Genomic DNA, 26,075 nt, shown 5'->3' with positions numbered 1-26,075 from the left:
TCCGGCTAATGACTATAACGTGTACGGATGAATGGGACAAGGATCAACTAAGGAAGTGTCAGCTACAAGATACAGATCTGTCACATGTTATGCAACGGCTCGAAAGAAACGAAAGACCAAATAGAGAGGAGATGTCAGCAGAGAGTCCCATTGCGAAGTCATATTGGGCACAGTGGAACAGCTTAGAGTTGATATCCGCTTGCTTGTAGAGTTATTCTTTTTCGTTCATTTCAGAGATTCGGTTCTTTCGTTCTTTTTCTGATGAACGAACAAGTTGTTCTTTTTGTTCATCTGTTCCTTTTTTTCAAGCCAATTTGTTCACTGCTGCTCACACCCACGAAAAAAGTCAACAAGTATAGGTGGGGGTGTGTATGCAGCTATGCTTTGTGTAGGTATATTTAAATGTGTTATGAATAAATAAGTTAATATATATACATATGTATATATAACTTCAAAAAAAGTTACACATTTCGGAAGATCCAGGAAGTTGAAAGAGTACAGACACAAATTGTAAATATGAACTTTTCAAGTTTAATAAATTTTATAATTAGTTTCTTACAAAAGATGTTTTTCATAAATAGTCCACACATATATTTTTGTAGCAGTGCCACACTGTGAAATTCTACGTAAATATGTATGTATGAATTTACAATGTTCGCGAACGAGAAGAGAGAAAGAACTAAAAGAACAAATAGAACCGAAATCGAAGATCTAGTTCACTTGTTCAGTAGAGAGACCCGGTCAATTGAACAAGTTCAGAACGAAACGACCCAACTCTAGTTGCTTGCATCGAGTATGGGAGAGTGAGGATGGTCAAAGTAAGAGGAAACTGATAGTAGTTCCAAGGAAAAGGATTCCCGATGTTCTCAGTGACCTACATAACGGTCCAAGTGGAGGTCATCTTGGAATCATGAAGACGCTCGAGAAAATTAAGCAGAGATTCTATTGGGTTGGTTACCGTCAGTCGATCACCGAGTGGATTGCCAACTACGAGGTTTGCAACAGACTGAAGGGCCCAAAACACGAAGTCATGGCCAGATGAAGCAGTATATTTCAGGTGCACCATTTGAAAGGATCGCCATGGATGTCGCAGGTCCATTTCCTACTAGCAACCGCGGAAACAAATATGTACTGGTTGTTATGGATTATTTCAGCAAATGGCCAGAGGTATACCCAATCCCAAATCAATAAGCGAAAACAGTAGCAGAAGTGTTTATAAACAATTGGGTTGCAAGGTATGGTGTACCAATGGAGTTACATTCTGACCAAGGCAGGGATTTTGAATCAGCTGTAGAGAGACCCGGTCCAGACCATTTTGCATTATTGCATATTGGATTTATTTATTCAACAGTTTAGTGATTCAAACGTTAGCAGAAGGTTGCAAATAAAAGGAATTGCTCTAAATACGTTACAATATGCCATGAACAAATTCGTAAATCAGAGCAATTCGTGCTAAAGTTTATTACATTATAGGCAAGCATGAGTGAGATAAAAGTTCTTTTGTCATGCAAAGCCTGAAGACCAAGCAATTTGTGCCTGCTGGTATATGATGGGAGGCCGTCTGGCCAATGAAGCATACGTAAAGCAATTTTTGTTAAAATTGTTTGAACTTTCTCAATTTAATGGGAGTTAGATTCATAGAAAGGATTCCATATTATTGAGCAATATTGAACACCACTTCTGACTAAGAACCACTGAAACCAACCATTGCAACAAATTTTGGAATAATGAAGTCAATGTGACTAGAAAAAGAGAGTTTGGAGTTAAAAATTACACCCAAGTCTTTACTCTCTTGACAACGATTAAGAGATTTACCATTTAGTTTGTAGATAAAAGTAATCATCCGTTGGCAAAATAATTAATAAATAATTTTGCATGTAAATGCAACAACAACGATTTGAGCCAGATAAATCCAGATAGAAGTCTGGTTAAGTTTGTGAGCCAGATAATTTGTTAATTGCTTGTTTTTACTTTGGCAACGCTGCCTTTAATAAAACTACTTTTTTCAAAAATAGATGTCGCTGCTTAGCCTTTCGCCGTATGAGTTAAATAAAAACAGCGGCGACATCTGCCTATCACATTTCACATGTGCGAAAATATCACGGCCTCTGCTTCTCAAGTCTCTCAATGATCCAGAGCATTCTTGTGAGAACTGAGCGTGATACGGAGCTGTAAAACTCATTGGATGACGGCTAACGCTGCAGACATTGGTGCGTTATCGGTAACCGTATCGGTAACCTTACAACAGCTGATTCGACGAACCCATGATGTAATAACGACAAGGTGGTCTATGTAGTGACAACTCCCATACAATACAAATGATGAGAGAAAGGGGAAGAATAGAAAAGGCCGTTTTATGAAATAGTATTGAATACAGTACTTTTTTGTATCAACGCCTAAGTACGTTTTTTACACTTCATGAAAATAATTCTTATATTAAAGTACGTTTATGTCAGGCTCTCCTAATATACTTCTGGTTCTGCTATTAAAAGTTTCTGCCGTTCGAAATTTGCATAAAACAAGCAGGCCCGCCACTTAAAGATAGTTTCCTATCCTTTCTTCCAAGCCTTTGTGAACCTAATGTTCGTGAATTTTGTTGTAGCATGGCAAACCTGAGATATTTCGCTTAGTTTGTGTTCCGAAAGGCAAAATTAATTACAAGAAGAATAAACTGTGAAGGTATGTGGCAACTTAATGAAGACCAAACTCCTCCACTAATGCTTGCGGCTATTCTACATAGTAGTTATTACTATACGTACATAAACATAAACATAAGATGACGCAGTGAGGGAAGGAGGTTCGATGACGTTGCTCTGACGATGGAAATACCAGTGGCCTGCTTTAGTTTGCAATACGCATGGCGAGAGGTAGGTGATCATTTTACTTGAGTAATGAGATACCCGGGTACTCATTTGGGGGATCCAAATACCCGGGCAACCAAGCATTACCAAAATCTGTGAACAAGGTAAACAATTCGGTGCTTTCGGATTACCACTGAATTCAGTGTCAGTCCCTAGTATTTGCGCGGAGGATGTTTTATGGCATCTAGAAAAACTGAAGGTTGTCTATTCTGCCGAACCTGACCAAATTCCACCAATTGTGCTTAAAACATATGCTCTATACCTTTATCAACCTTTAATTCTCTGTTTAACGCTTTCCTGAAACAAGGGATGTTTTCCAAGCAGTGTAAGGAGTCTTTTAAACTCCTCTCTATAAAAGTGGTAGCAGATCCTGTGTCACAAATTATAGAGGAATTGCCAAAATGAGTGTTGTTTCATAGCTTTTCGAGTCAATAATCACTAAGCAACTAGCGCATAGTGCATCTTCAGTGATTGACTTGTCACAACATGGCTTTTATAAGGGGAGATCGACTGTGTCTAATTTGCTCGAGTTCGCAACTCTTGTATCCAACAGCTTCAAGTTTAATTGTGAATATGATTTAATTTACACTGATTTTAGCAATGCTTTTCATAAAGTCTCTCATAGCTTACTCTTGTACAAACTTGATCAACTGAGCTTTCCATCGTTTTTTCTTTCTTGGACCTCTTCTTATTTATATGGGAGAAAGCAAATAAAAGCAGGAAATATTTAAAAATAGTTGTTCTAATTTTGTTAATGTCACTTCTGGTGTTCCGCAAGGTAGTCACCTACCAAGTGTTTTGAAGCACTTAAGCCGTTGATGTGTGCGGATGACATCAAACTTATTATGCCTATGAGCTCACCAGATTGTAGAGCACTTTTTCAGTCAGATCTTAATAACCTAGTAGAATAGTGTAAAGCGAACGTCATGTCACTAAACCTATCTAAATACAACTTCATGTGTTTTACACGTAAGCCCGTTCATCCCCATGCTTACGTGCTTGGTGATTACATTATTGACCAAGTCACCAGCTTCTCTGACCTAGGCGTATTAATGGACCCCAGGCTTGAATCACACGTTGAATCTTGTGTAAGTAGGGCTAAAGGTACCTTGGCGTTTGTTAAACGATGGTCCATATGTTACTAAAATTTTCTTTACATCATTGGTGAGGCCCATATTGGAACCCGTGTTATCAGGTTCATTGTGATAAACTGGAATCGGTCCAAAAACAATTTTTGATTTTCGCTTTGAAACATTTACCTTGGGATACGTCCGGAATCTTCCTCCCTATAGCAGCCGATTGAAACTTTTACAGTTGCCTACGCTACAGAGCCGTAGAGAGATGCTTGGTGTCATATTTATAGTAAAACTTATAAGAGGGGTGATTTATATCCCATTCTTCTTCGACGAAATTCAGTGCAATGTTCCAGTCGAGAGAAAATGGCTCTTGGAGTATTGAGAGAAGTTTTCCGGAAGATTTATGGTCGGTCGTGTATCGAAGGATAATCCAGCGCGTTAGGAGGTTAGAATATACCCTCATGGATGTGGGTGGGCAGAATGGCCTAGAAGTTCTCATCTGGTCATAACAAATCGTTCCCGAGATGATCGGGCTTGGTACCGGAACGTACCGGATCTGCATCCGGAAAAGGACCATCAACTCGATAACACTCCCCAAGGCCTTCGGGGAGTGGCCTTATCGCTACAACAACCTGTATGAGCATTAACACTTTTTCATGAAGATCGAGTTTTGAGCTGCATAGGCAACTGCTACATAAAACACATTTGTACTGAATTAAGGAATTATGAAAAGATGCGATGGAAGCCTCATCACGCGATGTTTATTGCAGTGTGCATGAAAGAAATTATTCTGGTAGAGATATTGTGATTCATGGCTCTGTTTGAATGTTTCGCAATAATGAGGTGAAATGTGTACATTGTTCTTCAATGTTGTGTTCATCTGTGCCCCCAAACATCAGACATATAAAACAACGCAGCCAGATCGACCAACTCGCCACACGCAGAAGGCACATGCTTTCATTCCTTTTGATATGCGCAGGATTCGAGAATCAATATCAAAACGGTTCACTATCTCGTCATAGCCAGTCAGCCCTTGATATTGAGCTGCGAAACGTGCATCCTGCAACAGCAGTTAAACAGAAACATAAAATAGTTAAAACATGTATTAGAATTATTATTAAAAAACATCTTACCACTATTTTCGACGGAAATATTAAAATTCAAACAATTTCGTTTAATATAAAATATTTTATATATAGAAAATTTTATTCATTTGAGTTATAGAAAAGTCAGCTCAAAATAGAATTGGAGAAAAAAGTGATGTCTTTGCATACTTTTCCAGGAAAATTGATTTGTATGGTTTTTACTACAATTTTTCCTCTGAATGAAAAAGTAGTTTCGCAAAGAGGCAAATTGAGTTTCAGAGTGGGAGTTCAAGATGGCGGATTAGAAAGAGAAGCTGCCAACGTCAGTCACCTTGTAATTGCATCATGCAACGAACCTTATGGGAATCAATGTAATCGATTATTGGTGCCATATCGCAGCGCTAAAGTCGTAACCGTACCGTAGCCAACCAATTGGTTTTTGGTTTCTCGCCATATCCATAACCTAAAAATATTTTAGTTGGTGAATTTAATAACGTTTTGTAGATTTTATTCATTGTTTTGGATACGTTATGACAAAGAGACTTATTTTTTGTGGAATATGTTTGCAATTTTTTGCGTTTTCCTAATTTTTGTGAAATTTTCACAATTTTTAGGTTAAGGCACCATTAATCGATCACATTGTATCGTATAGGGTTACGATAGGTATACGACTACAGCGATACGACAAACGACACCAATGACTCCGCTTTAAAAGTATGTGGCAGTTGTCTCTATGGAATAAGACACAACACAGCATTTGTTTGAATTTAAAATTGAATTATTTTCTGCGCACCATCCGGCAAAAGAATCCAAATAAGAACGGTTAGAAATAGTTTGACAAATAAATACTATTTTTTGTGAAATATATAGTTTTATTGTTATATTTCAATCATTAAAGGGGAGGAGTGATGGGGAAATATATTGGGTAAAAAGTGTTAAGTCAGGAGAAAAAATTTGTTTTGAGTGCGGATATTGCGTTAAGTTATAAAATAGCTGCTGAGTTAGCATATATGATTTTTATTTATCTTTTTCAAAGATGTTACACTCAAAAGTATTGCAACTAAGGTATCCTCATTCACAGTTTTGAAAAAGGTTATTTCAAAAATTATTCATTTTTTTCGTCTCCTGTAAAATTCGTAAAAGTTGACAATTTCACATTAAGCTAAAGATATAAATTATTTCATTGAAGCCAAAAACTAAAACTTTCGATCCACAATATTTTTTTGGGGTATCTTTGTAATAGAGGTTTTAGCTAACTTTATTCCAGGGTTGTAAGGATGTGACACAAAAATAAATAACATGAGTACACATCTACCTATTTCTCAAATGAAAATGACTTGGAGAAACGCCAAGAATTAAAACGAAATTTTTCGTAATACTTCCGTGGAGGAACGCGTGCTTTGCTTGACATGCAGCTTCATTGTCACATTAACAAAAATGTATGTATAACAAACTGGAACGTATGAAATAGGAACAAATTGTTGCGATAATCCTCCATTTTGTTTTTCATTATGAACAAATTTAATGTGTACCTTTGGGTAGAAGATCCAAATCGTAATAGGTATCTCAGCTGGATCTAAAAAGTGTACCTCTACATAGTCGTATGTTTACATATTTACATAAATTGCTTAAATACCTTTCCTACACATCCTTTATCACTGAGATAATCTATTACAATTTTTAAATTTTTTGACAGTTGATTAATTTTAATACACGGAGTCTTAATATACTAAATGTTTTTAATGTTAAATCTATAATTTAATTTTTGTACAACAGTATCAATAAAATTCATACAAAAGCTCGATCTTATAATTAAGTCAATAAATATATGTGTAGAATATTAATAGCTTCTACTTTCCGGCCTTTCCGAACACTTCCCACATTGACAGTTTGCATGCGCCATTTTCCACAGCACACTGTTGGAAATTTATTGAGTTATGTTTCTAGTGAAGCAGATTAGAGGTAAACTATTATTTTCGTAAAAATTATACAAAGCAATTGTGCAAAAATATTGTGCTCGGAAATTGTAAAATACACATAAAAATAAAATTAAGTGTCTAAAGAAGCGATTGTTACAGATTTTTCATCATCAATTATTTTCCAAAAGTGTTAAAAAAGGTGTGAAAAAATTAAAATTGACAACACAAAAGTGAGTTGAGTTCTCGAGTCGAATCGTTTCGTTCCCGTGTCATTACTTTTCCGCCTCATTCCGTGTCTGCGAAAGTCGTATTAATCGAAGAAGTATCAGAAAAACTAAATTTTTGTGCAAAAGTTGGCGCATGTATATGGGTAAATTGGTTAAAATTCGTGTTTTGCTAATAACTAGGTGTGTTTATGTATGTACAAATATGGAAAAAAATAAGTATGCCGGTTATGAAGAAAAAGTATCAGTATGAGGGGCGCAGACATTGTGCTAGATTTGCTCCCACTGTGCGTGCTGTACTTTCAGGGTAGCCACACTGTGCGTACATATAAGTACATCTTACAAATGCCCTCTTGCCACAATGCCAATTTTATTTTGATAAAATTGTTATCCAATTGATTTGCAAAATTTAATGGAATGGCTTTAAGAACTTCTCGTGTTGCTTTTAAAGCATCTATTTAGTAAGCGAGTTAACACAATCCACTCGCTAGCTGTCGTGTTGTGGCAGTGCACTTTAGCACAACGGCGGGAAAATAATTGCACAATGTCCATATCTACAGAAGAAGGCAGCCAGTACCGAATGTGTAATTATGGAAATTCTTATACAAAAGTCGATGTAAAAGTTCTTCATATCTAAAAAATGCTTATTTGTATCTGGAATACAAAAACTCAATTGGTGTATATTATATATACATATATACGTATGGCGAACTCGAAGCTAGACCCAGAGAATACTGGTCATTGAGTAGTCAGTGCGGAGCAGTGACTAGTGTGCTGTTATATACATATATATGTATATATCTAAAGGAATTTCGGTAGCAGTTTACAACGGGTCGACTGCTAATACAAGCCCAAAAATTGTGGGTAAAAGTCTAGTTGAGGGGTCGACTGCTAATACGCTATCAAATATATCGAGAGAGGTCTCAAACGACGCGTCTTGACATCAGTATTAATAATCCGAAGGCGGAAAATAAAACGTTTAACTCGTTCAAAAGATATTAACCGAAAAAAGATCCTCGGGTACCTCCGACCCCGGGGTTGGAATCCATAGTATTTTTGCGCAGAACACGGTAATAGTCTAGTTGAGGGGTCGACTGCTAATACGCTACCAAAAATATCGAGGCAGGTGTCAAACGACGCGTATTGATCTCGAGAACAATAATCCGATGGCGGAAAAGAAAAATTTTATCTCTGTCCGGAGATATTTGCATTTGAAGTTGGCGATTTCCATGTGGTTGTTGTTGTGTTTGTACCCCCAAAAAAAATTGTGCATCACCGTGGCGGTAGCCACGGTTATACCACACACCCGGACTTGGCATGGCGTAGCCCAGGGTTATTTTTTATAATTACGGCCGAAGGCCGCCAACCCAGAAAGGTGTTCTGCGCAAAAATACTATGGATCCGACCCCCGGTTTCGGAGGTACCCGCGGGTCTTTTTTCGGGTTTTCATTAATATCTTTTGAACGCGTTAACATTTTTATTTTCCGCCTTCGGATTATTAATACTGATGTCAAGACGCGTCGTTGACACCTCTCTCGATATTTTTGGTAGCGTATTAGCAGTCGACCCCTCAACTAGACTATTACCCAGAACACCTTTCTGCATTGGTGGCTTTCGGCCGCGCTTATAAAAAAATTCTAACACCGGCTTGAAGACCAAAACTGTATCCGCTCAAAACACTTATGGGTAATTGTTTCCTTTAGCTCACATCTGCTAAAACCCGACCACGAATCCGAGAGCGGAAATTCAAAATTTTATTTCTGTCAAAAGTTATTTCCAAAAAACCGAAAATGGCCCCGGAGCGCTCCGAGCGGGTGGGATCCATAGTATTTTTGCGCAGAACACCTTTCTGCGTTGGCGGCCTTCGGCCGCGCTTTAAAAAAATTATACCGGTTTGGAGACCAAAACTATATCCGCGCAAAACACTTTTACCCACAGTTTTTCTTGTGGGTACCACAAAATCATCAAAACAACAATAACCACATGAAAATTTTCAATTTTGTTTGCAAATATCTCCGAAACGAAATCAGATTTTGAATTTCCGCTCTCGGATTCGTGGTCCTGGGACCAAAACGCGTCTCTTGACACCTCCCTATATTTTTGGTCGGATTTTTAGCAGTTGTGAGCTAAAGTAAACAATTACCCACTTATGTTCACAATTTTTTTTGTGAAAATCGCCTACTTCAATAGCTAATATCTCCCGACAAAGATACAATTTTTATTTTCCGTCTTCGGAATATTGTTGTCGAGGCAAATACGCGCCTTTTGACACCTCTCTCGATATTTTTTGAAGCGTATTAGCAGTCGACCCCTCAACTAGACTTACCGCAGAAAGGTGCGTCCATATTGTTTTGACTCCTATCCTAACCCCTTTTGACACCCCTCACGAAATTCGGACGTGCTGGCATATGGAATTACCATTCGTGAGGTTTTCAAGAGCTTCCTAGTAATATACAAAATTTTGTAGAGAAGATTTGAAAACTAAAAAAAAGACGGTTTCTGGCCTCAGTTCTTGATGCAGTTACTAAGTTGAGTAGAATCCAACAACGTCAAATAATAAAAAACATTAGTTAGTCTTGCCAGTTACTGCACTGTTCGGAATCCCATGCATTCCGAAAGCTTTCATATTTAATGTATTAATATTAGGCATAAAGATATAGAATAATGAAAAATAATTGTTAGGCCAAATGGGAATTCTGGTTTCGAAACGAATATTTAAGATGGCAGATAGGACATTCTCCATGAGCAGGTTTTAATTACGGCGCGTTTGCCCCCAGCGGGTAAGGCTGTCAGAATATACCCGCGGTAGGTATGCCTGTCGTAAGAGGGGAGTAAAATACCAGATTCAAGGGGTGTGTAGCGCAACACTTCAGGTTGCCAGCGCAATATATAGCTTCTCCAAACCCAATTGTCAACCTCACCTATCCGCGGCGAATCCTGTTTCACTAACAGACGAGGCTCTGGCGACCCCAAGCTCCTCATGGAACTTGGGGTGGGGAGGGAGGGTATGGCCTGAAGGTTTAATGTGGCCACATAAATCGTTCCCGAGATGGTCGGGCTAGTACTTTAATGGTGCTGTGGTACCGGAGCGTACCGGATCTGTATCCGGCAAAGGACCATCACATCGATAACACTCCCCAAAGCCTTCGGGGAGCAACCTTATCGCTACAACAAACAACAACAACAACAACGGCGCGTTTGATATATGTAGCTGGTGAACACCTTATTATACCTAAAAACAATAATAAATAAATAAATGTAAGGCGCGATAAGCTCCAAAGAGATCTGAGGCCTAGCTTCTTTTCCAATTTGCGTCGTGCTCCTATTTCTTTTTTCCTACAAATTGGCGGGATGGACCTACTTGTTTACTTGACCTACTTGGCATCTTGAATTGTTACTTTGTTCAGAGCATAATTCAAATCAATGATAGTATTAAAACAATTGAACTTGTTGATGAAAGTGAAACAACCAACTCGGTAGCAACATTTGAGCTCACCAGTATCGTGTTAGAAGATATAATGAACATAACAAAATCATTTAAAAACAAATATGGCGGTAAAAACCTATTGTCAGAGGGTGTTATCAAGGACTCTATGGTGTACATTGCACACTTATATAAGGACATTATAAACGAATCGTTTGATAGTGGCATTGTTCCCAGCTGCTGGAAGATATCCACAATAATACCAGTGGCAAAAGTAAAAAATACAATGAAACCTGACGAGCTGCGTCCGATTAATACCCTACCTATTGATGAAAAAATTATGGAAACAGTGGTGAAAAAGCAACCAGAGCAATCAGGCTTCAGGAAAGGCCACTCCTGCGAAACAGCATTGAATATGGTAATTGCAGAGTGGAAAGAGGCTGTTGCTGATAAAAAGGTAGTAGTATCTTGCTTCTTAGACTTAACCGATCGAAATGAATTGCTGAAGTTAATGGATGAAATTGGGATCAAGGGAAAAGCTTTGGAATGGTTTCGTAGTTACCTCAGTAACAGAAAGCAGAGGGCGGTAATTGGAGACGCAGTTTCATCGGTTGTTGATGTGAACATTGGGCTGCCACAAGGCTCAGTACTTGCTCCGATATTGTTTATAATTTACATCAATGATATAAAAACTTGCTTGAGAAATTGTAAAATAAGTCTTTTTGCGGATGATGCATTAGTTAGCATTAGTGACAAAAATGTAGATTGCGCTGTCATGAAAATACAAGAAGACTTAAATAATTTATTTAAGTGGCTATGCAGTAGAAAGCTAAAACTTAATATTGATAAAACTAAGTATATGATATTTAACAAGAACCATAATAACTTAATCCAGTCTAGTCTGAAAATAAAAACCAATGCAATTGAAAGAGTAGATCAAATGAAGTACCTAGGTGTAATAATTGATGAGAAACTAAGTTTCACAGAACACATGAATCATTTAGAGAAGAAAATTGCACAGAAAATAGGATTTATGTATCGAACATGTAAGCATATTAGCCAACATCATAAAATATTAGTATATAGATCAATTGTAGAACCACATTTTATTTACTGCCCATCAATACTATTAGTAACAAATGATACGTTAATTAACAAGCTCCAAATACAGCAAAACGAAGCAATGCGTTTGATACTAAAATGCTCTTATAAAACATCAAACAGTATTATGCTTCCTATGTTAAATTGGCTTAGTATTAAGCAATTAATCTGTTATTACTCTTTGAAGTTTATACATTACATAACACAGGGAATGTTACCAAATTATCTGAGTGATAGGATACAGTACAATCATGAGATCCATAACTATGGAACTAGGAGTAGCAGAAATTTAAGACTGCCCAAAGTAAGAACCGAGTTCGCAAAAAAGACCTTAGAATACGTAGGCTATAAAATGTATAATGAACTACCAGCAGAGATAAAAGACTGTGAACCCTTGTTATGTTTAAAGAAAAACTATTTCTATATTGTAAAAATTTAAATATTTAATACTAGTTAAACAAAAAATTTACTCATTTCTTTTTAATGAAATAGTTTTAAGAAACAATTATGAATTTTGTAAATTGTACTATACAATGAATTAGGCTTTTTTGGCCGTAATAAATAAAATAATAATAATAATAATCTGCAAGGCAGGTAAGTTTCCACTGCCAAACATTGCCGAGGGCGACCCTGCTTAGAAAAATCTTCTAATTGAAAAAACTTGTTTCTAAAGTTTTTGATGTTGCTTTTCCCGGGGCGTGAACCCAGAATCTTCGGTGTGGTAGACGGAGCACGCTACCATCACACCACGGCGGCCGCCTACAATGAAATACAATAGCTCAATATAAACAACATTTACGGGATATAACTGAAAAATTCCATATAAAGTTAGCTAAGCACTATCAAAAATTAACTTTTTTATGAAGCTGCTTGGCAAATTACGAAGCGGAAAGTCAATATTCCTATTACATTCCTATAGCAACCTCGTTTTATCAAATATTTTAAACCGTTTAAATTTTCTTTCTTCTATTGCAGTTAATGTTTAAGATTTGCTTGAGTTGGAAAATACAACGTTATTCCAATGGAAGAGATTTCAAGTCTAGATTCATTTCATACCGACGCTGAGTCAAATGCTCGACCAGGTTCAGAGCCGCCCAAGTTAGATGAAGATACATCGCAAGCTTTGATAAGCAAACCAGCTGGGAGTACTGCCTTTGCCACAAAGGACACTGAAGAGGAAGCTAATAATGACGATTTTGAACAAATTTCAGATGGTTCATTCGAAGTAGATGAAAATTCGAATGGCCCGTCGGTTATGCCGCGTAAAGATAAAGGAAGTAATATACCAGATAAACAGGAAAGATTTAAGGTTGGCGGTGGTGAAGATACTGCAGATAATAACAAAGATACGAAAAAATCGGATGCTGCAGATTTCGAAGAAGTTGACGCAAGCGTATCGGGTGGAGGTGGTGGTGGTGGTGGTCATAATAACGCATCGGAGGAAGCTAATATGTTAGGTGAGTCCGATATGACCTTACCAATGGATGCTGAACCTGTCGAAAAATCAAATGATGCCATGGAAGTTGATAATCAATGCGAAACTGATTATCATGAGACAGAGGCAGATGTAGATAAAGAGTTAAATGCATTGAGTGGCTATATTGACATGCCTTCAGCTAGCAATTCACCTTCACCTTATTTAGGAAATGCCGACGATGATGATAACGAAGAAAAGGATAATTTAGACGAAGGCAATGAACAGGACGAGACGCCTGAGTGCGATGCGGAAATTAATCAAGGTAACAGAGACGAAGCTGATGAAACCAGCAAAGTTGACAACGACGAAAGCAATGCAGGTGAAAATGAAACCGATGGGCCTGATAAAGTCACTGGAAAGGGGACGACTGAAGAAGCAGATGTAGAGCGCGAAGATGGTAGGGTTTTCTGATATTTTTTCAGCTGTTGTGATAACCGTTTTTATAATATAAACTATCTTTCTTACCCATAATTACCAGAACCAGTAGAAAATGTACAAGAACCAGAGGATTCGGATGTTTGTCTTATTCCAGATGATCCAGAAACCGAAGTAACTGAAGCAGAAAAAGAGCAGGCCATACTGGCGCGTGAAAATGCAGAAAAGGAGGATGCTGAAGCAGAAGCTGAGAAGGAACGAGAAAAGGATGCAGATGTTACTGGTGAAAAGAATATCACAACAGAAAATGACACGGAAAACGATAAGCCTACTGGTAAGTACTCTTTTTTACTAGATTTTATGTTATTCGAGGCTAAAATGGGTTACAAATAAAATTCTTGTTTGGATGTTCACATAAGAACTATTATTGTTAGTTAGAATCCCTTGAATACATAATCCATCCGAGAAATTTTGAATTTGTGACAAACTATATTGTTTATAACTTTTTTTTATTACCATGATTATAAAACTGATCGCTTTATTTAGTCCAGGAGACAGACCTATATGCGCTTCCCGAGGCCGTCGGTTCTATGTACCGGAGCGACTCGGGATTTTTCCCGACCAAGGACTGCCATTTCAGTGTAACCCCATTTAATTTGTTGCGTCCCTCCCACAAATTGTCATCCTCCCAGCAGCTCCTTGCAGCGGGACTGCTCCATATTCTCTTGCTCCGGGAAGATTGCATCGGACAGGTAGTTCTGGGCTAGACCCCAAAACCAGACGTCCACGTAACTTTTATAAATCTTTTGGGGTTCCTTGCTGTTCACGTCTTAGGACGTCCCATAGTCTGCGCCTCAGCGCCTCAAATAAACCGGGTACCCCAATGCCTACCTAAGGACGTCTAGTCCCAGGGCCTCAACAGCAATCGCGTTCTGGCTTTCCACAACCCAGGCGTAGTCACCCGTCACTCCCAGAGTGACGACGTCTCCCCCTATGCACTTAAGAATTCTGCAGTTAAACTGTAATGGTTTAACTGGGAAGATCACGGAGATGGTCGACTTCATGGAGAGGCACAACATCCGTATTGCTGCGATTCAAGAGACTAAAATCACAGCAATACCTACATTGCAGACCTGTTCTGGGTATAATATCCACAGAAAAGATCGCGAGAGCGGAAATGGAGGCGGCCTCGCGTTTATCATACACCACACTGTGTAATATCATATATTTGATCCAGACATCGACCGCAGGGACAGTGTCTTAGAACGTCAAGGATTATCTGTCCGGTCAGGCGATGCAAATCTAGAAACCATCAACATCTACATCCCTCCTGTCACCTGTTGCCTCAGTGGATACCGCCCTGATATCAGCGGCGTACTCACTGGAAACGTTCGCATTATCTTAGGCGATTTCAATGCCCATCACGATCTATGGCGTTCAAACTTGCGGGTGGACAGTAGGGGTGAGATGTTAGCGGATCAAATAGAAGAAACGACGTTCTGCACTATAAACGGAGACGCCCCCACACGTATGGTAGGAAGCTGTCACAGTTCGCCGGATATTTAAATCGTGAGCGCAGAACTCGTAAACTGCGTCAACCGGCAGCCCATGGTAACATTGGCATCCGACTACCTGCCTATACTTATTTCGCTCGAGCGTCCCGCCGACTTCATCGTAGCAGAAAAATGCACTGTCATTAACTTTAAAAAAGGAAAGTGGGACGAATACAAATTCTTTACAGACAGCCGCTTTGCTGCTCTCCCTATTCCAACTGATGCCCACCAAGGGGAGCGTGCTTTCCGAAAGGTCACTGAATCCGCCTCGGCTCGTTTCATTCCAGCCGGTAGAATTCCCGAAATTCGGCCCCACTTCCCGGCGGAGGCCGCAAGTTTAGCGAGAGAACGTGACCTTATAAGACAGCTCGATCCCGGCGACCCCAAATAAGGGATATAAACCAACGCATCAGATTGCTTGTGGATGAACACAAGCGGGCGAAATGGGAGGAGCACCTAAGCGGTTGTAACCTCTCTGCCGGTGTAGGTAAACTTTGGTCCACTGTAAAGTCCCTATCGAATCCGTCTAGCCACAATGACAAAGTTTCCATTGCCTTTGGCGAAAAAGTGCTGTCGGATGCGAAAAAATGCGCGAGCGCTTTCTGCCGACAATACATAATGCATTCTACGGTCGACAAAAATAGACGGAGGGCCAACAGACATGCACGTATACATAAGTTCAGCGCGTCACCAATTACCATCACCGCAAAAGAGGTTGAGGATGCCATCGGCCATGCTAAACGATCCAAAGCAGTGGGCCCAGACGGCATAGTCATGCCGATGCTTAAAAGCCTAGGGAAAGAGGTTTTCAAATATTTAGCACATGTCTTCAACCTGTCTCTTCACACCTTTGTCATACCCGAAAAATGGAAAATGGCCAAGGTGGTCCCGCTACTAAAGCATGGGAAACCAGCTCACATAGGAGAGTCATATCGCCCGATATCTCTCCTATCGCCAGTAGCCAACACGCTTGAAGCCATTTTGCTCCCCCACTTCAAAGCAAATTTGCAGCTAGCCTGTCATCAGCATGGCTTTAGAAAACTCCATAGCACCACCACTGCGCTGAATACCATTAGCACCCAGATAAATTGTGGTTTAAATCAGAAGCCCCGCCATAGAACAGTACTCGTAGCGCTAGACCTATCAAAAGCTTTTGATACGGTCAACCATGGCACGTTACTGCAAGACTTGGAAGGGTCTACCTTCTGCCATGTCTTAAAAGGCGGACCGCAAATTATCTGGGTGGTCGGCAGGCATCGGTGCAATTCAGAAACGAAATATCAAAGCCAAGAAGAATTAAACAAGGGGTGCATCAGGGTGGTGTCCTATCCCCACTTTTGTTTAATTTTTACATATCAAAACTACCTTCGCCACCAGAAGGAGTTACTATCGTTTCTTGCGCCGATGACCTCCCAGTTTTTTCGCCTCGCGAAACCTGGCATTATCACCGTCTAAATCATCCGCGACCCTATTTACAACTTGGACGTCCCAAATGTCGACCATTTTGAACATCCACGTCTATGGCACTACGCTACCGACTGTCCTGCACCCCGAATCTTGGGTGTGACGTTTGATCAGGATCTACATTTTGATGAGCACGCAGCCGCAATTGTTCCGAAAACCCAGAGCCGTAATAAAATCCTCAAATCCCTTGCTGGCAGTACTTGGGGAAAAGACAAAGAAACGCTCATTACCACATACAAAGCAATTGGCCAGCCGTATGCGTGCTACGCGTCCCCTATATGGTCGCCAAGCCTAAAAACTACCCACTGGAAGAAGCTGCAGGCCTGCCAAAATACTGCGCTCAGAACCGCCATGGGCTGTCTTCTTATGTCCCTAGAACACCATCTACATAATGAGCGAAAATACTCCCCATCAAGGAGAGAAATGAGATGCTAACCAAACAGTTCCTGTTGAATACCCAGAAACCTGGGCATCCCAACAGACATCTGATTGATGAGCCAGCACCTCCTAGGGACTGAGAACTCAGCCGTATGAAGCAAAAAAACACAAGCAGGTCCTTGGTGAACTCCACAAACAGGCGTCGGACCTTTATGCCGGGAATTACCCGGTGAATCCAGTACTCGGGGAACAGTACCCAAAACTTGCGGAAGAGGAACGCATACTCCCCAGGGAAACGCGAGTCACTCTGGCTTACATATCCCGAATCAACCCCGACATACAAAATGTATTCCCCGCTTGCAATGTGTCCCCACAAGACACCAACCATCTCTTTAATTGTAATGTGGAACCAACGCCTCTAACACCCCTTTCATTATGGTCCACCCCTGTCGAAACAGCAAGTTTCCTTGAACTCCCGTTAGAGGATATTGATGACAATTTGTGATCGGTCGCAGCTATTAGGTGGGGCGAAACATTGCTACAACAACAACAACAACAACAGACCTATATGGGTTGTTATTGTTCGCGCGTTAAACGTAACAACGTTTATAAAGGAGACTCGCCCCAGCATTTTTGAAAAAAGTTTAAAATACATCTTTCTTTTGCGATGTATATAATTAATTTATAAACTGTGTCGCAAGGACTCTAAAATTTTAAATTTAAATAAAAGTTGAGCTAAAAATACGTAAAACTACAAAAAAAATTTTAGTAAAATATCAAATTAAAAATTAGTTCCTTAATTAAAACTCCTGATATTATATTTTTTGATTCTTACATTTCAATTAATTTTAAATTATTAACTAGTTCTATATCTTTTTTAAATATTTTCCTTTTTGCGACAGCCAAATCAGCTGGAGCAGAAGCCGCTGATGCCGGTAGTGGCAGCAGCGAAGGTGAGAAACAAATTAGTGTTAAGAAGAAGTGTTAAAGTACAAAACCAAAATTTTATGGGGCTGTTCACAAATAACTTAAGTATATTTCCTCTAGAGTTTTAATACCGTCATCCCCATATTAACCATCACATATTTTTATTTCAAACCCATTCTGTTCTCAGTATTATGTCAGTGACAGTTACCATAGTTCTATGCTTGCCGTAATCGCTAAAAAACTTTGAAAATAAAACCTGACAACTCCAACCAAATTGTGAAAGCTGTGGCCGTATCGTCACTTATGATCACGGATTGAATCCCCCAGCGGGTTAGGGGGTCAGAATATACCCGCGCTATGTATTCCTGTCGTAAGAGGCGACTAAAATATCAGATATCGGAGCAACCTTATCGCTACAACAACAACAACAACAACATCACGAGGACAACACGTATACATCTGCACATCATCAGCGTAGATTTTAACATTACAATACTTAAGGACATCGGGCAAGTCATTGATATACAGAACAAATAACAGAGAACCCAGGATAGCGCCTTGAAGGACGCCATGAGACATGTAGGAAGTCAGACTTTTTACCATCTATACATACTTCTGGAGTGCTATCGCCAAGATGACCAGAGAAATTAAATAAGTTTTCCAGTTTCTTACAGAGCAGAGTATGGTCTACAGAATCAAAATCTTTAGAGTGGTCGTGAAGTGTTAAGAAGGCAATGTAACTTTCATCCACTCGCTTACGAATTTCATCTGTCACAGATAATAGTGCCGTTGTACATCTTCGCTTTGACATGAAACCGGACTGACTGTCTGACAGGAGCTTGTATTCATGATACGATTTGCTCATGTAGAATACGTTCAACGACCTTAGAGAGGAAAGGGAGTATGGCTATTGGACGATACTCATTATTTTGTTTACGGATTGGAATAATTTTTGCAGCTTTCCAGTATATTGGGAAGACACTGGTCGTCAAAATTGAGTTGACCAAGTAAGTAATGTGGGGAAGGATTTTGTGATGTTAAAAACTTTGAACATATACCATCAAACCTCATTGCGTTAGACTTCACAGAAAGTATGGCTTGGACAACATCACAATTATCGACACAAACAAACTCAAAAGGGCTAGTGTCAACATTAACACGCACGGAGTAGTTATCAATACACACATTGTCGGCTGAGTTTGGTAGTCATACAAAGTGTTATTTATTTCGTTGATGTCAACATCAGGGGATGAGATAAGTCACTTTTGGGCTTTCCAATTCCTCTTTGTTTGATTTTGTTCCACTTTTCTTTTGTATTCAAAGCATAACTAAACTTATGCTTAAAACAATTTGTCTTGGCCAACCTTATGGCTTTGTTTGCAGTAAGCCGAAGCTGTTTTAAATCAGCAATGCGCTTCGTCTGTTTTGTACCTTTTACACCGTGAGTAGGCTTGGTTCTCGAAGGTGGATTAGGTTTTTTAATGTAGCATTGAACCGCGGGCTATTGTTGTATTTAGGTGTGTTTATTTTTAGTGGAACGTGATCATCGAATAACTTATTTATGTTATCCTGCAGAAACGTTGTCTGGGCTCAACCGATGTTAACGTACGAATCAAGCTCCACTCAACAAGAGAATAATAATCTATACTTCTGCAATCGCGATACGTGAACGAACTTGGCCTACGTGATGTTTGGAAGTTGTAATTTAGGAATATCAGTTTGTGTTTTGAGAAGCTGGAGGCGGATAGTTGCGTGTAGTGAATCATTTTATGAAGATCAGTGACAAAAAATAAATCTAATAGAGAAGAGTTAGTATTTGTGAAATGTGTTGGTATAGGCACAGTTTGTGGGAAAAAGTCCCAGAGATTACTATTAAAATCTCCAGCGATGATAATGTTATCATAATCTATTAGTAACGATTGAAGAAATTCAATAAACGCAGAAAAATTTACTAGTCGATTCGGTCTGTATGCACAGCCGATAAGAAGCCTACTATTATTCTCAGAAAATACAGGAACAAACACAGATTCGACAGGATCACCTGCACTAGAACAACAACACAATTTAAAGGACAGACTACTTGTTACTTCTTATCAACTCTGAAAAGTTGGTATCCATTTATCTTCACCATTTCATGTTTATGAACCTTTTCGGCGTTTATGCAAAGATTATAACTCTCTCTCAAACAGATTTCATAGCTCGGACTCCCCTTTTTCTTAAAAAAGATTGTTCTCACCTCTCTTAATAATTAATGTATAATAGGTTTCCTTCTGTTCTCTTTAAGTATTATGCTTGGCTGATGAAATCTATTCTGTAGCTGAGCAGTCTCAGATCGCGACGCTTGACAAACCGCTGCCCATCAAAGACTCGGCAAAAAAAAAAGGTTATTAAAATTTATTATATATTGTAACGAATTTGGGGAAACTCCGCTTATTTTACACCTTCTACTAACGTTCGAATCGCTAAATTGTTGAATAAATAACTCCAATATTCAATACTGCAAAATGGTCTCTATTAGACTACTTTGAAAGTACAATAACACTTATACTTCGCAACCAATAGCGTGCTTAAATCAAACTGATTTCTCATGCCTCAGCTGGTGCTGCTTTTGCACTGTTCGGTTTCCTCGTTCGCATACTTCTAGGCGTTTCTTCTAGAATTTACAACTTGTTTACCAGCTATAAACTACAGATGCACGTTTATAGCTTCTCACATGCGCGTATATATGTGAGTGATACTTCGACCGATGATTGCATACTTTTGTGAGCATCTCAGATATATGCATGTGTTTGTGCATACCTCTTCGCTTCTTGTATGTAGGTATGTGTAGACATAATGATTGATTTGTTTATGTAGATACAAGTGACTGCTTAGTATCGGCTTAGACATGATAGTATGCCTTAGCGTTGCTAATATTCGTCACAATATTTAGGCAAAGAGGATTGATATAATAAGAGACATCAGTTCATAGGATAGGATAGACCATCTCTTCGTTGCCTTTTATAAATGTGTGTAAATGATGGTTGATGTATTCATGTATATACGAGTGGCTGCTTCATGTTTTTTTTATTGTTGCGTGATTATTTATTTAGTATCAGCTTAGTTATGCTAATATTCGTCACAGTATTAATTAAACAATTCCTCCTCTTTCCAACAATCACAATATATATTAATATAAACTTCTTAAAAATGTGTAGAAGGTAACTTTCTAATACCACCATCAGGTACATTACAAATGAAAAAATCGAACTGACGTCTCTTATTATATCAATCCTCTTTGATTTGGGGTGGAAATACATTTAAAAGTATTACGATCACTTCCAAGTGCGACTGTAAAACTTTTCATCGAACCCGAAACCCATTTATGTGCCAGTAAAATTCAACTAAATAATGGATAACCCCTCTCCCTGTTTAACACGCTTATATTAGTTTCACTTGTAGGTTTGTAACTCTCTACGCTAGGAGCGCAAAGAGACCCATCTAGCGGCAATTATTGAAGAAGGCAGTGGTTAAATAACTCACTACAAAACGAGTTGTGCTTAATATCGGAAACACGAACCTCTGTGCTACGGCGTGTTGTTTAGTTTTTATACTCAGCGTGCTTTGCACACAGAGTATATTAACTTTGATTGGATAACGGTTGGTTGTACAGGTATAAAGGAATCGAGATATATATTGTAACGAATTTACTGCAAATCCTCTTATTTGCAACCTTCTGCTAAGTTGGAATCACTAAACTGTTGAATAAATATCTCCAATATTTAATAATGCAAAATGGCCTTTATTAAAGTACTTCACAATAACACCGATACTTCACAACTTAAATGAAACTGATTGTCGCGCCTCTACTGTTGCTGCTTTTATACTGTGTGATTTCCTCGTTGCATCTTCTAGGCGCTTCCAGAATTTACTAAGTTACTGGTATATAATTATAACTACAGATGCAGGTGTGTAGCTCTCATATGCGCGTGCTTTTGTGAGCGACAATTCCACAGTTATAATTGCATACTTTTGGGAGCATCTCAGATAAGATATATGCATGTGTTTGTGCGTTGCTTCTCCGCTGCGTGTATGTGCGTATGTGTAGACATAATGATTGAATTATTGATGTGCATACAAGTCACTGCTTAGCATCGGCTTAGTGTTGCTAATATTCGTAACAATGTAGTAAGCTGGGTCGATTTATTAACCTATATCGCGTCGTCGATTTTTCGATAGGTTTTGGGCTCAAGAAAAAAGTTCCACTAAGCATACCCAAAAAAATTATTTTAGAGCCTGCAAAATTTGAGATTTTAAGCTATTGCATAGATTTTATCGCGGGCTTGGCGACTAAATCAAAAAAAACCGTAACGGATATTTGTCAAAAAAGATCCGAAAAGGCTCGAAAAGGTTCGAAAAGTTTCGTAAAGGTTCGGTGTTAGCAACAGGCCAAATACATAAAATTGGATCTCTATCATAAACAGCGGTGGGCCCCACTACATTTACACGGTTACCAAATTGTGAATGTGTTAGTAAACACGAACGCGTAGCGAGCACGAAAGCAAAATCAATTATTTATTTAGTTTGATTTCAATGCTTGAACGGTGAACACGTGTCACACGCACTCTTTGATACTCTGTTTTAAGCGCGCGTGCGATACTTCCTCACCGTACGACCATCGAAATCAAACTAAAAGAGCTGTCGTTGATTTTCACGAAGTAGCCATTGTGCTATCGCTTATCGTATACATATATGATCGCTTACAAGCCAACCTAATAAAACCGCACTGCGTTTTTTTAGCGCACGCAAACAACCGGCGTTTTTTGCCCTAACCCAAATAAGCATGCGTTGCGACAATGTAAAGCATGTGTGCAAACGTCAAATCTAAATGTCACGCAGAACAAAAATTGGAAATCGAGTTAGGTTTTCACGCAGCAAATTCAATTTGAGTTGCTCTCATACAAGTTGTATGTGCATGAGACATTTTTGACAGAAAATGACTTGCGTGCGTTTACATTAGGTTGGCTTGTTAGCAGGTGCTAAGCTCACGCCCACCCGGATCATAAAGTTAAAGTTAAAGTGAGTGTTAAAGTTAAAGCGAAAGTTAAAGTTAAAAATAAAGTTAAAGTTAAAGTGAAAGTTAAAGTTAAAGTTAAAGTTAAGGTTAAAGTTTAAGTTAAAGCTAAAGTTGAAGTTAAAGTTAAAGTTAAAGTTAAAGTGAATGTTAAAGTTAAAGCGAAAGTTAAAGTTAAAGTTAAATTTAAAGATAAAGTTAAAGTTTTTTTTTTTTTTTTTTTTGTTTTTCGTGGAGGGAGGAAATGCTTTATGCACTGACCGGGATATTTAAGCCTCACTGCAAGACTCTCCGAGTGTAGGACTCCCTTCTTCCATGAAGGCCTACCCACTAAAACCTAACCTCCCACGGCCCGCGCAAATCCCCGTACCTGGGACCGCGTTTATCATTACTTCGGGTACGGGTGCGCGCTACGTGAGCTCTATGGCTCCTCTCACGCTAATGGGCTAGGCATCCGTCTTCTCGTTTACTGATAAGTATATGCCTCACATATGTGCTGACCGTATCCCATCTGTCTCTTCGAGAGGTCATGTTATTAATGCCACTGCCCGGGGATAGGTCGCCAAGTACCTCTTCTACCCTCCTTCGCTGATGGGAGAAGTGCCTGCATTCGAAGAAGGTGTGGCGTACATCGTCTATTTTCCCACAGTACAGGCAGCTCGGGCTATCAACCTTACCCATTCTGTGTAGGTATTTGCGGAAGTAACCGTGTCCCGTTAGAAACTGGGTCAGGCAAAAGTCTACCTCTCCGTGCGGTCGCTTCAACCATGAATTCAGTTCAGGGATTAGTTCCCTAGTCCACTTTCCTACGATGCTGTTGCTCCACTGATCTTGCCAGCGTCGGATCGATTCTTCTCGCGCCTGCATGGCAACAGCAGCTCTACTTGATTCCGATCCGTTGTCATATATTGTTTTTCTTTCCTCAACGAGAAGATATATCGGTATGGTTCCCGCAACAACCAGGACAGCTTCAGCTGATACCGTGCGGTAAGCCGAAGATATTCGCAGCGCCCCTCTGCGTTGGACCGAGGTGAGGGCGACTTCGTTCTTCCGGTATTTCATTGTGTTCGCCCAGATTTCTGCACCATATAAGAGTATAGAATCCGAAGCTGATGCAAGCAACTTCCTTGTGCATGGCTTTGGGCCACCTGTGTTTGCCATTAATCTACTCAACTGCGCTATTATGCGCGCAGCTCTTTCGCAGGCCCCTCGTATGTGATCCGAGAAGTTGAGTTTGCTGTCTAACCTCACTCCCAGATATTTCGTTGAAGCGAGTGTTTCTATTGGCTGGTCCCCAACCATCATGTTCCTGGTAGTGGGAATACGTCTCTTTGTGAGGATGACGATCTCCGTTTTGGCTGTTGCTAACTGGAGACCGTGCTCAGCCATCCACCTATTTACATTACGCATCACCTGGTTTAATTTTAGCTGTGCCAGCTCGCAGCTTGGTGCTGTTATCACAGCTGCCACGTCGTCTGCAAAGGCAACGAGGAAGGTGCTTTCTGGCATGTCTAATCGAAGAAGACTGTCGTAAGTTATATTCCAGAGATCAGGACCTAGTACCGAACCCTGGGCTGCTCCACCTGTTATTTTTACCTTTTTTTACCGTGAGTACTTTCATATATTAGATACCGCTCTCTTAGGTAATCCCTTAAAATTTCTAACAAATATTGCGGTACTTTGAAAGTGCTTTCTAGTGCCTCAAGCATGTCCTCCCACCTAGCTGAGTTAAAAGCGTTTTTGACGTCCAGCGTGACCAGCAACACTATAGGTCTTGCTCTGTGGCACGCTGTCTCGGCTTTTTTGACTGCGTCTATAACTTCTGCTATGGCATCGATTGTGGAGTGCCCCCTCCGAAAACCATGCTGTCTGGGCGACAGTCCTCCGGCGTCCTGTAACGCTCTGGTGAGGCGTTGCTTCAGGAGACTCCATCAATTTCCCTGCTGTGTCCAACATACATAGGGGACGGTAGGATGAAGGAGAGTTGGGATTTCCTTTCCCTTTTGGAATGAGAACCAGTCGTGCTGTCTTCCATATGGTGGGGAAAGTTCTTTCTTCGAGACATTTGTCGTACATGTGCAACATAAGTTCTGGGCAGTTATTTGCAGCTAGTCTAATTGCCTCCGCGGGTATTCCGTCGGGCCCAGATGCTTTCCTAGGTTTCATAGTTCGCACGGCAGTTTTAAGCTCTTCTTCTTGGAATGGTTCCACGTTGCGATCTTCATGGGTAACGCACCCGCCCTCCCTAGGCAGTTGGGTGGGAAATAGGCCATCCACAATGTTCCTTATTTGGTTCTCGTCCATCAGCTGGTTTTGCGGACGGAACTTCTTCATTACTATCTTATATCCCTGCCCCCAGGGGTCTCGATCCACTTCCTCGCAAAGCGCTTTCCAGCACTAAATCTTGCTTTGCTTAATGGCAGCACTAAGAGCTTTCTTCGCTCCTTTGTACGCTTCCGACTTTTCTAGAGCCTCAGTCCTGCCGCGCGCGCGAGTTGCTAGCCTTCGCATCCTGTGGCATATTTTCCGCAGCTCCGCGATTTCGCTATTCCACCAGTATACCTGCTTTTTACCCCTCCACACTCCCCTCCGTGGCATAGAGAGGTTGCAAGCGTGGCGAAGACAGCTCATTGTCTTTTCAACCGTCTCTTCCGTCGGACTGGAGTTGTTGATTATCCGTCGGGCATCCCCCAGTACTGATGCGGAGAACGTGGCAGAGTCGACCTTGGATGCGTCCCATGCTTTTGTTCTACGTGGCCCGTTCGGAATCTGCCTCTGACCGGGATCGTTTAGGTGGAAAGTGATGTAGTTGTGATCGCTGCCAGTCAGATCCTCTATGACTCTCCATCCAGCAGCGGTCAGCAGCAGGCTTTCTGACACTAGTGTTACATCGGGGATCGAAAGTTAAAGTTAAAGTTAAAGTTAAAGTCAAAGTTAAAGTTAAAGTTAAGGTTAAAGTTAAAGTTAAAGTCAAAGTTAAAATGAATGTTAAAGTTAAAGCGAAAGTTAGAGTTAAAAATAAAGTTAAAGTTAAAGTAAAAGTGAAAGTTAAAGTTAAAGTTAAAGTTATGGTTAAAGTTAAAGTTAAAGTTAAATTTAAAGTTAAAGTTAAAGTTAAGGTTAAAGTTAAAGTTAAATTTAAAGTTAAATTTAAAGTT

General features: G+C 39.8%; 1 protein-coding gene across 4 annotated transcripts in view; it reads left to right on the top strand.

The window, feature by feature from the left end:
• The first annotated feature begins 6,914 nt into the window (after positions 1–6,914).
• Positions 6,915–26,075, top strand: part of woc (without children) — a 105,663-nt gene continuing 86,502 nt past the window's right edge. The window contains exons 1-3 of one of the 4 annotated variants that reach the window (XM_067758552.1): positions 6,915–6,984; positions 12,666–13,564; positions 13,646–13,876. In XM_067758552.1, coding sequence (XP_067614653.1) covers positions 12,712–13,564; positions 13,646–13,876 — 1,084 coding nt within the window. In that variant the 5' untranslated portion in view covers positions 6,915–6,984; positions 12,666–12,711. The other 3 variants (XM_067758550.1, XM_067758536.1, XM_067758542.1) reach the window with 3 other exon arrangements.

This window comes from Eurosta solidaginis, chromosome 1 (assembly GCF_040869045.1).
Source record: "Eurosta solidaginis isolate ZX-2024a chromosome 1, ASM4086904v1, whole genome shotgun sequence".
Classification (NCBI taxonomy): Eukaryota; Metazoa; Arthropoda; class Insecta; order Diptera; family Tephritidae; genus Eurosta; species Eurosta solidaginis.
The sequence above is the reverse complement of the archived record's forward strand: the minus strand, read 5'-3'. Positions and strand labels throughout refer to the sequence as shown.